General features: G+C 32.6%; 1 protein-coding gene across 1 annotated transcript; it reads left to right on the top strand.

Moving 5' to 3' along the window:
• Positions 1-587: 587 nt before the first annotated feature.
• Positions 588-10,252, top strand: LOC139500342 (uncharacterized). The gene is made up of 8 exons (XM_071289085.1): positions 588-753; positions 2,946-3,990; positions 4,600-4,892; positions 5,885-6,022; positions 6,705-6,803; positions 8,362-8,453; positions 9,277-9,424; positions 10,130-10,252. Exons 1-8 carry the CDS (start codon positions 588-590, stop codon positions 10,153-10,155), a joined length of 2,007 nt encoding a protein of 668 aa, XP_071145186.1. The 3' UTR covers positions 10,156-10,252.
• The last annotated feature ends 1,338 nt before the right edge of the window (positions 10,253-11,590 follow it).

The raw sequence follows: 11,590 nt of genomic DNA, 5'->3' as shown, positions 1-11,590 counted from the left end.
TCCTTTTTTGTTGGTTTTCAAATTGTGTGTGTACCTATGTAAAAAGTAACATACATATATTAATCATGTAAGGCCTGAAACCATAAGTTCGAAACAAATTTGGTACGTATTGTATTTTAAGATTAACTAGAGAACCACTGAAAGCCTGACAAAAGCATGAAACAAGTAACTTCCTAACACAAAGTACTTTGTTATTATTCTGACGTTTGAACAACACAAACGAGTTATTTTTTCTTCTGGCAATGAATCTTTATATGCTCCCTTACTTTTTCTGCTTCCCTGTTGCTTTACATTTTTTCATGAAACAGAATAACCAGTAATTTTGAATTGTTTTATAAAAAAAGGAAATGCATAGCTGTAGCTCGTATGCTAAATACGTTAAAAGATATATTGCGAATAAACACATCCGATTTTAATAATAAAAAAAATTCTATGTGAATTATACAGTTCCTATGGAAAATGATATTTGTTTAACTATATGAATTGTAAATTTTTTACAGTTTTCAGATTAATGCTCTTAAATTAAAACCAGGTTTAGCGAGAGAAAACAATTGGGAGTGACAGCTGAATAACAACCAACCGCCAAAATGCCTGGAAAGAAAATAAAACCTTCTGACCGGGTGTCAAATATTCCAAAGAGGTCATCAAGTTCCAGTTCAATGCTGTCCCTTACACCATCACAGCTCAATACAGCTATCATGGAAATGTTGAGTATGAGACAAGCAGCTACTAGATGTGACGCAGTTTGTAGAGGTAACTATTATTCAAATATAACCGTTATCAACATAATGCGAATAATGTGTTTACCAAGCCTGTATTGTACTGACGAGATAACATATTCCCTAGCTTTTTGTTCTTTTAACTCTGTGTGTATCGACTAGAAGAGAGCACATGTGATAGCACTTGTAACTGAAATCTAGGTATCCGTAGCAGGAAACTCCGAAGCAGTGTCGACACCGCTACTTTACTCTTCTCTTCACTTAACAACAAGTTTTTTGGTTGGAGAATAGATAATACGCTGCCACAATTTCTGAGTCAAACCCAATTCTGTAAACCAAGTTATTTTTGCGGATACCTTATTTCGCGTTTCATGCTTTCTTGTTTACCTCGCTGCTATTCAATGTTGCTATTTTCTAATTTACTTAATGTAGTTTATTAAAGAAAGATCTAAGTCTTACATAATCGCGACGATCTTTATTTCCGTTACTTTTCTACTCGCCAAAATTCGCGAAAATAAGTTGGTTTACAGTTAATCATATTGAATATAAAGACACTAGACAAGAGTACGAATCACCAACAGAGATAAAGCACCATCAATTGAAATAATTAACTTTTGGCAATACAACCTCCCGTGTGAACTGGGAGTGATCACATTACTTTAAAATGAATAGAAGATTTCCTCACATTCCGCACACAAGCAGTCATTATTGATGGTGTTCAGACAAACAAAGTTAACATCTGGTGTTCCCCAATGGAACAGTGTTGGGTCCTATCCTGTTCCTTGTGTATATAAACGACTATAATCAATACATCCAACACAGCACCCTAAGATTATTTGCAGTATATATGACAGTATAATTTATATGACAATACGAAACAAAGAAGACCTTACATCAGCAGCAAAATGGAAGGACAGGCTCGTGTCATTCCATCCAGACAAGTGTTCAGACCTTCAGTTAACAACCAAGAAAAATCCCATTAATATTAGACTATACTCTCCACCAACACTTACTGCAAAAAGACACATCCACAAAATATCTGGGCATAACAATACAAACTGACCTAAAATGGAACAAACATGTAAATTTCTCGTTTTTTATATAGATTAGACCGTGGGTTTTCCCGTTTGAATGGTTTTACACTACTAGTCTAGTAATTTTGGGGCCCTTTATAGCTTGTTGTTCGGTGTGAGCCAAGGCTCCGTGTTGAAGGCCGTACATTGACCTATAATGGTTTGCTTTTTTGGATTGTTGTTTGGATGGAGAGTTGTCTCATTGGCACTCACACCACATCTTCCTATATCTATAAACAACATTACATCTGCAGCAACACAAAAGCTGAACTTCATTAAAAGATATTGAAAGATAAATTCAATAGCAGTTAAAGAAAAAGCATACATAGCACTAGTCAGACCAAAGCTAGAATACGGCAGCTGCGTTTGGGACTTACATACCAAATCACAAACACATCAACTTGAGATGGTCCAGCGCAGATCAGCAATGTACACATGCAACAGATACCATAACAGCAATCAGTCACTGAAATGCTGCAAACACTCAATTGGGCAACTTTTGAGAAAAGGCGAATGAGAACACGCATAATGTTCTTCTACAAAATCATACAACATATGGTAGCCATATACCCGACAGATCTACTCACAAAATCCGTTACAAGAACACGACAACATTCCCATATTTATTTTTTCAGACCCATACACACCACAAAAGACTCATACAAGTATTCATTTTACAATGGAACCTTCTTCCAGTAGCTGCAGTTCTGTGAACTACTTTTCAAAGTTTCCGAGACCAGATTCCAATATCTGTTCTCAATAAACATCGACACATCTAAATATATTCTACAATGTATATAGTTTTAACCAAAATGTATAGTACAAAAACAGAAGAAAAAGAATTTATGTTGATGTTTTTATTTTTATTTTGTTTATTATTCACTGTAAATAACAATTAGATCCAAAGCACGCGCGGCACAGTAAAATCGTTGCTTGCCCGGCACGTTATCATCAGTATTTTGCCACTCTGTCTTATCATAATACTCATAACATTTCTACATATTTTTCAATTCTTAGCTCACAAATATTTAGGCTTCAGTGCTCCTGATAAAAATTCCGTTAAAAACGCAACAAATTTTTAATCAATATATTCATTTGAGATGTGCGAACAAATAGTTGACATCAAAGTTATTGTATATATTTTACATTTAAGGTAACCCTATCACAGATGCTGGAAAACGCAAGCAAATGATAAAAATGTTGTCAGTTGTAATGATTCCAGTATTAGTTATTACTGGTATGACAGCAAACACGTTTGCCATAGCCATTGACAACTACATCAGTTCTGCAAATATCCGGGAACTCCTTTTCTTCAGCATAGAATTAGGAGCACTGTTGCGTACTATCCAATTCGAACGAGATATGAGTGCACTTTATGTCAGTAATATTAAGCCAGAGACAAAAGATTTTCTACTTCAGAGATACCCGGATACTGATCTTGCAATTCAAAATTTATCAAAATGGCCGAGAGGAGATGATATCGTCATGGAAATGGAAACAAGAGAACGTTTTCTCTCATATTTGAATAAACACCGATATCAGCTAGACGTTTATAATCAGTCCGTGGAAACCGAATTAGATTTTTATTCCAACAGCATAATGGTTTTATTGAAATGGTTATACGATGCAATTAGCGAATCAAGTACGGGTTCAGTTTGGAAAGACGTGGTGGCATATCAAGAAATAATTGTATCCAGCGAACTGTTTGGTAGAGAAAGAGCGTTAGGTGTGTCATTTTACGCTACTGGTGGTTTTGAAACAAGAGAAAAATATCTTTTGTTTATGGAAAATCAGGATCGAGCTAACGTCACTTTCGAATCTGCAAGATTTTACTCTAAAATAGCATTTGACATTTATAACATAGAACTTGCAAAAAACACCGAAGTTATTGTCCCGATAGAAGATTATAGAAACAGAATTAAGTCAAATAATTACACAAGTACACAAGCTTCTATCCATGAAGCTGAAAGATGGTTTGATAACATGACAATATATCAGGGAGTCTTGACACGAACTCAGAATGCTCTTGCACTGACCATTGACGAAAGTCTCGCCAAAGCATCTGAAGAAGAACTTCAAAGTGTCATAACTATATGCATTGTGTTTGGTGTCATTCTTATTGTGTGCCCTTTGATTGTATTTGCAGTGTACTCATTAACATCTGAAATCCAAAAGTATTCCATATCCATCGCAAACAGGTAGGACTAACTTATTTTTACTTTACATTTTGATATGAATAAATAATAAGCGGAAAACTTAAATGTGATATCAACTAAAGACGCGCATTGATCAAACATGTATTAGTGTCTTGATTGTTTCATAATGTGGAAACACTGTCAGAAGGTTTTGTTTTTTTTGTTTTAATTCATTCGATCTCTATTTCCTTTCGCATTTTTGTAAATTGGTAGATAGTTATTGACCACATAACCAGTTCAAAGTGGTTTATTCACGATGTAACCAGAAATAACGTATGTCTAATGTTGCATGTTTCTAAATGGCTGAGTTAATATGTCAATAAGACCCTCTCCATCAGTGCTAATTGACGCCATCTGTAATGATGTTATTTTCATACCTTTTATAAATACATTGAATTGTATAATTCAAAAAGGTTTTGACAATTCTTTTTCCTTATTTCTCACTATCTACTCCAAACCAAATGGTTAATATGATAAAAAGAAATGTTTTGTTTTTTTACAATTATTACATAAAAAAAAAAATACATTGTACAATTTAAAGAAACAGTGTTGTGCCAACGAATTTCCCTTTAATAAATATTTATAGTAAAAGTTACACTTATCTTACTTTAGAACAAAAGCCTTAAACAAAGAGAAGAAACGGACTGACATTTTGTTGTACCAGATGTTACCTAAGAGTGTAGCAGAAAGTCTGAAAAGGAGCGAGGAAGTAGATGCCGAGCAGTATGGAGATTCCACAATTTTCTTTAGTGATATTGTGGGTTTCACAAGCATATCTGCACAGAGCTCCCCGCTACAAGTTGTTGAGATGTTGAATGGACTGTATATAAGCTTTGATGCCAGAATTGAAGTTTACGATGTATATAAAGTTGAAACGATTGGTGATGCCTACATGGTCGTCTCAGGTGAGAACTACATTATAGGATTACAAAAAAAAAAAACCAACAAATAAATTGAAAAGACAATAGGATAATACGCTCATGAGGCACCAATCCAAGTACTAAAAACATGTAGAAGGCAATATAAAAGGAAGATGTCAATTTATTGTTGCCCCGGGTCTGTAAACGTTTTGAATAAATACGTAGAATCAATCAAAGATATGTCTGCATTTGAAAAAAAAATCGGAATTTTGGATCTCTCAAGCTCTTCGTCTTCGTACTTTATTTTGCTTTTTGTTTTATTAAAGCATTATCTGTTAGTTGTGATTCCTGATGGGTTTATCATTATCATCAAATTCTCCAATTAAAAAACAAACCATTTATATATGATCATGACAAACAACAATCACTGCAAAGGATCCAGATTGGGGACATTCACATACTATGTGTTTGTAATTAATTGATTGAGTTATACACAATAAAACAAGTACATACAATTTGAAGAATTTAACTTATTTCCGGGAGCGATCTATTTACAAGACTTTCTAAAGCATAAAGTACTGTCCAAATAATGTCAACGGTAAATTTATGTTTAGACGGTAACATAAACTTTAAAAAATCGTAAATGTGTAGCCGCATAATCGGTTTCAAAGTTATAAAAGGCGAGTTGATTTACAATGTCATTATACAATTTGAACCTTTATTCTGGCATTCGAATAAGCTGTTTGATAAGATAAGATATGTCCAAAGAATTTTGCAGATCAAACTGCAAAATCTTATTTCAAATAATTATTTAAATATCAATAACAGTTGTATTGTTTTCAAGGAAACCGGCATTATCGCATCATACCAATCATCTAAATTTACAACCCATATGCATAAGATTTGAAAACAAGTACATAACACATGTGTAAACTTTAATTTGCTTTACGGAAGCTTGTATTCGATATTTTTGTACATAAGTTTTATTACTGAATAAATGGTCTATGAACTACTACAAGAAGTTTTTGGTTAAATAGGTGTTCCTCGAAGGAATGGACGGAGACATGCACCGGAAATAGCAACAATGGCTCTTGATCTTCTGGATAATATCAAGAAGCTAGAAATACCACATCTACCAGGAAGTAAATTTAAGCTCCGAATTGGATTACACTCAGGTATACATATTACATATTTTATAACACTCACACATCAAATGGCTTATTCATAGACATAAGCAAAAAAAAAACTCATCATAAGTTATAAGTTCTGTTCATCTGTTAATGACAACAGTGGACTCTCGTAATCTCAAAGTCCCCGGACCAGAGAAATATTTCGAGATACTCGTAGCTCGACATGTCATTTGAAAATGTAAAGGAATGCTATGACGTCGACGATATATGGTCTCTGATTATCAGTTTCGTTTGATTACAAAAAAGTTTTCGATTAAAAAAAAGGAATAAAAAAGCAAATTGAGTATATTTTATGATCATAACAATCAGGGTACCAAATTGAACATTAATGTCTCTTAAGTGATTACTTGGGTATTATATATTAATATATAACATATATTTTTAGCGAGATCGCGATGGATTACAAAGCAGTTTCTAAATTAAAAAAAAAACAAATTTTATTACATGTTTATTTCATATTGATAATGAATGAAAATAATTATTAAAGAATTAAAGAATTAAAGTATTACTAAGAAAACATTCAACACATCTAAGGCTTTAATACTTACATATCCATTAAATGTATAGGATAAATATTCAATTTTGATCTAGGTTATATTTTGTGTTAACTTAACTTGCTTACTAACAATTTGTACAATGCTGTTTTAGTGTTTTTGTTTCAATTTAGGGCCAGTCCTTGCTGGAGTTGTCGGAACGAAAATGCCCCGGTATTGTTTATTTGGAGAAACTGTAAGCATCGCGTCCAAAATGGAATCACAGGGTAGAGGTATGTTAAAATCCAGGTTTCCATCAATGATAATGAAATTATAATGAAATAATTATGCGCATTTATATAAATTCCCATAAATGCGGAATTCTTGTTGGTTTACAAGTAGTGGTTTTAGTCTTGTCAATTTACTTGAGACCCAGCAAATAATTCAAACGACATTCACTCAGGAAGAAATCCTTAACAATCGTAGCTATGCATTGGATTAAAAATTAAGCCTAAAAGTAAAATTGTTTCCTTTGAAATGTTTGGCTAGCTTTAAAACCAGGTTCAATTCACCATTTTCTACATAAGAAAATGCCTGTACCAAGTCAGGAATATGACAATTGTTATCCATTCGTTTGATGTGTTCGAACCTTTGATTTTGCCATTTGATTTGGGACTTTCCTTTTTGAATTTTCCTCGGAGTTCAGTATTTTTGTGTTTTTACTTTTTACCATACAATAGATATAGGAAAATGTACATATGTGTTCATACAAACAACTTTACCTGCAAGATCTGTACTATTCTCAATAAAAGTCTTTTCTTTTCATTACTTAGCAGTTAAATCCCCTCTCATCAATTGTCTGACGTTTAATTGTCTTTAATTTTTGATAATATGCTTGGTCTATATGCCATTTTATGTTTCTTTGTTATTTATATGTATGGTGTTTTAGATTATACTGACTGCTGTATTTGTGACATTTTTACCTATTATGTCTATTTGTTTTGTTCACACATCGTTGTCAGGCGACTGTCATACAAGTGAGAAGTTTAGCTATAACATGTATAAAACCAAGATCAATCCACCATTTTCTGCATGAGAAAATGATTGTACCAAGTCACGAATATGACAGTTGTAATCCATTCGTTTGATGCGTTTGATCTTTTGATCATGCCATTTGGTTAGGGACTTTCAGTTTTGATTTTTTTCCGGAGTTCAGTATTTTTGTGATTTTACTTTTTACATAAATCAGTTAATAATATACGCTAATGCATGTACACACTATACGGACTAGATGTATATTAACAAGTGTATGTATTTATTAGAATCGACACTAAACAGTTTAAACAATCCCAATCACGAACTGGATGACCGATACGATGTGAACGAGTCCAAAGTTTCTACGATATCTATTTCCGATATAGATCTTAAAACAATAATTTCAGTAGTCTGGTCAGTAAATTAATCGATTGAGAAATTCTGACCGAGGGCGAATTTGTATTACGAATGATGCACGCATAGCAGCAGTATTTCACCTTGTCGACGCCCTTGGTCCTACTTCTTTTTGGGGTTTATGTGTTTCCCATCGGCTTGGTTGTCACCTTTGCATGTCTCTTTCTTATCAATTAACGAGATATAAACATTTGTAAGCTACTGTCACTCTAAGTTATCTGTCTAGTCCCAAGGCAATCTTTAAAACAACCTTTGACACATTTTATTGTCTCCTTGTTTTTGGCAGTTGAATCAATCATCTTTGAAAGAACAAATGGAGAAGAAAAATTGTATTATGCATATTCCATGCATGCAAATGGTCATATTTATATCTTATAAAATATAAATGATTTTTATTTGTAGGCAACAAGATACAAATAAGCCTTACCACTAGAGATTTGTTAAATGCCTTTGGTGGATTTATTATGGAAGAAAGACGTGATGATGAAATGAAAGTGTGTATTAAATATAATGATTTAATCAATTCAATAATTCATGTATTACCCTTTTGTATGTTTGACAAAAAAAAACCAATCCTTTCATTGTGATGTCTTTCGAAAGATCTAAATAATTTTCAAGAGACAGTATCTCACACCACTAATGTTAGGGTGTATGGCTGGAGAAGATTAATCTAACGGTTTAATACTGATTCTCTTCACTAAATATACTATCAAGACAAAATGTTTTAGGCAAAAACATACATAGACCGTTGGTTTTCCCGTTTGAATGGCCCTTTATAGTTTGTTGTTCGGTGTGAGCCAAGGCTGCGTGTTGAAGGCTGTACATTGACCTATAATAGTATACTTTTTTAAATTGTTATTTGGATGGAGAGTTGTCTCATTGGAACTCACACCACATCTTCCTATATCTATCAACAGAAAAAAAATATTGAATAAACATATTTGATTTAAAAAGTGCTAGTGGCAACTAAATTATGTCTATGCAGACGCTATTACCCATTACTTACATTCCACGAACAGAAACGACTAAATGGTAGCAGCGTGTGATATATCCATCATTACTCATCTGTCAAAAAGAAACTGGAAACACCCTTCCAAAAGATAAAACGAAAAGCGACCAAATTGAAGTATACATAATTATACATAATAAAGCTTAAGACAGAACTATAGAGTGTGTCCGTTACATTTTCGAAGATATGACTTCAACTTACTAATATTGAACCCGTGGTTAATATCTTCCATGTTCCACATGTATGCATCTTTATTCCTAATGATTAAAAGTCAATAACTATCAGCAAAAGTTTATATTACATTACAGCATGATCGAGATGTCTTGAATGCTTTTCATGGTTACGTTCGTACATACTGGTTACTTCATCGTGATGGTTTCTTATCTGATGACGATAATGATTCTTCTAGATCACCTTCACCAGAATGTCTTTTGCAAAACACTGAAAAATCAGGAGGTAAGATCGCATATTATTAAAGATTAGTGAAACTCTTCATAACTGTTGTTTTTGAAATAATAGAACGTATATCCATTTGATATGGTGATGTCCGTATGTCCACAAAACTTCATATTGAAGGCTGTAGTTGAATTGATCTTGATTTTCTTAAACAATGTTGTAGATGGAACTTATATATATATATTAATTATATACTTATTTTGGCTTGCGTAAGTTACTTGTTCCAATTGAGAGTAAATTTGGTTACTGAACGATTTTGAAACATCAACGTTATGAATGAAAAATTAAAAATTGGGTCGACAATACACCTAAACAAAAACACTACCAGAGACTATAACATTGCGAATTGAAGTGGGGAATATGTCAAATAGACAACAACTCGAACAAAGAGTAGATTACAGCTGACGGTCATCAATGGGTCTCCATCGCAGCGAGAAAATACTGCGACCGGCGGTGGTCCTAACCTGGCCCCTAAATACAATTGTGTTATAGTTCAGTAAAAATGGACGTCATACTAACTTCAAAACATATAAATTAACTCAAATTAAAAAAAACCATACAAGACTAACAAAGGCCAAAGACTCCTGACTTGCATGAAATGCTAATTATATAGAGCAATACGTGCCAATATAATTGACCATAATAATTATAAATAGAGTAATGAAACAAATTGCATTTGAACAAAGATTAACATTTCTATTTCAGGTCTGAAGTCGTATTTACCTCACTAGTGGTGCTATCTAAAAAAATATTACAGTCTCAATTCTGTTCATTTCACAAATGTAATAATAATGTTCATTAATGTGTTATAATAAAATTAACGGTACCAATTTTGTTGCACCAGATGCGTATTTCGACAATACATGTCTCTTCAGTGATTATAATGTTATGTTTTTCCGATCTAAATTCATGTCATCTATCTTTTTTTTCATTGGGGAACTTGATTCACGTTTAAGAATTTTGTCTTGATATTAAACGGTTATTTTGATAATAGAGACACATGTTTCTAAATTAGCAGACTAATATAAATGCAATCATTTTACATATTAGCCAACAGTTTTTACACGGTCTTAAGACTGAATACTTTTCTGACTTCTGTTAGTGTTTCTCAACACATTTGTTTTAAATTGCATGATGTAAGAATAAGAACATCTTTTATTGAACATTTTACAAGAGTCGAGTCAAACTCGGTTTTAGGAAACAATCTATTTTCAAACTTCCTCCATGTGTTTTGTTGTTCTAACTGTTAAATATTGTGTTCATATTAAGTTTATATTTTTCGAAAAGTGCGTCGGAAATATTCCTCGGTTCTTTAAACAGTGTCTATTGGTGCTGTCACGTATATAGTCTAGCAAAATGACCCCACATACATTGCTAGTTTTCGTTTTTGAAATTATATGATTTACGAATTAACATACTATAAAAGTCGAGTCAAACACAGTTTTAAAAGCACTCTTGTTGAAAACTTTTCCAATGTGGGTTTCTTTTCATATAACTTTAATTCAGTGCTTATATTTCTCAAATTGGACGTCGGAATTTTCCCCGGTTCAATAAATATGTCATCTGACGGTGACACATATACCATCTAAGTAAAAATAATGTAGATAAATTAATATATACTATATAAAAAAAGATATGGGGTATGATTGCCTATGAGACAACTATCCACCATAGTTTACATGAAGTTGATGTAAACTATTATAGACAACAATTCGGCATTTGACAATGAAAAAGGATGGTTATGGTTTTAATTTTTATAATTAACATTAGTCTTTTAGTTATATTTGAATCTTATTTGTACTAAGTATCTGTTTATTCATCATGATGGCAAACGTTAGATAATTGATGTTCATTTGGAATCATTCTCCATTGTTGTAAATAGTATGCATATTATCATGGTGTACATTAAAATATTATTCATGAAACATTCTAGAATGTCTTTGTTTATGCTTTTTATTTTATGAAACAAATAAAAATTAAATTCATTTAAGTGGAATTTTGAAATATGACTGAAAAAATATTTTGCTAATTACATGTAGAACGAGTTGACAATACATAATACATAATATCTGTAAACAATAACTTACGTAACACCACAATTTTGAAACAAACGAAGAAAAAAGGTAGTCAAACGTAACATTAAGAAAGTCTATGATGTAATGGGCT

This window comes from Mytilus edulis, chromosome 13, assembly GCF_963676685.1.
Source record: "Mytilus edulis chromosome 13, xbMytEdul2.2, whole genome shotgun sequence".
Taxonomy (NCBI): Eukaryota; Metazoa; Mollusca; class Bivalvia; order Mytilida; family Mytilidae; genus Mytilus; species Mytilus edulis.
This window is presented reverse-complemented; position numbering and strand designations above follow the sequence as displayed.

Excerpts from the sequence above, each read along its gene's own strand:
- LOC139500342 (XM_071289085.1), top strand. The coding sequence starts at position 588 with ATGCCTGGAAAGAAAATAAAACCTTCTGACCGGGTGTCAAATATTCCA. Across the intron at positions 6,023-6,704 it reads CCGAATTGGATTACACTCAG|GGCCAGTCCTTGCTGGAGTT; the intron begins GTATACATATTA and ends GTTTCAATTTAG. Across the intron at positions 8,454-9,276 it reads GACGTGATGATGAAATGAAA|CATGATCGAGATGTCTTGAA; the intron begins GTGTGTATTAAA and ends ATTACATTACAG.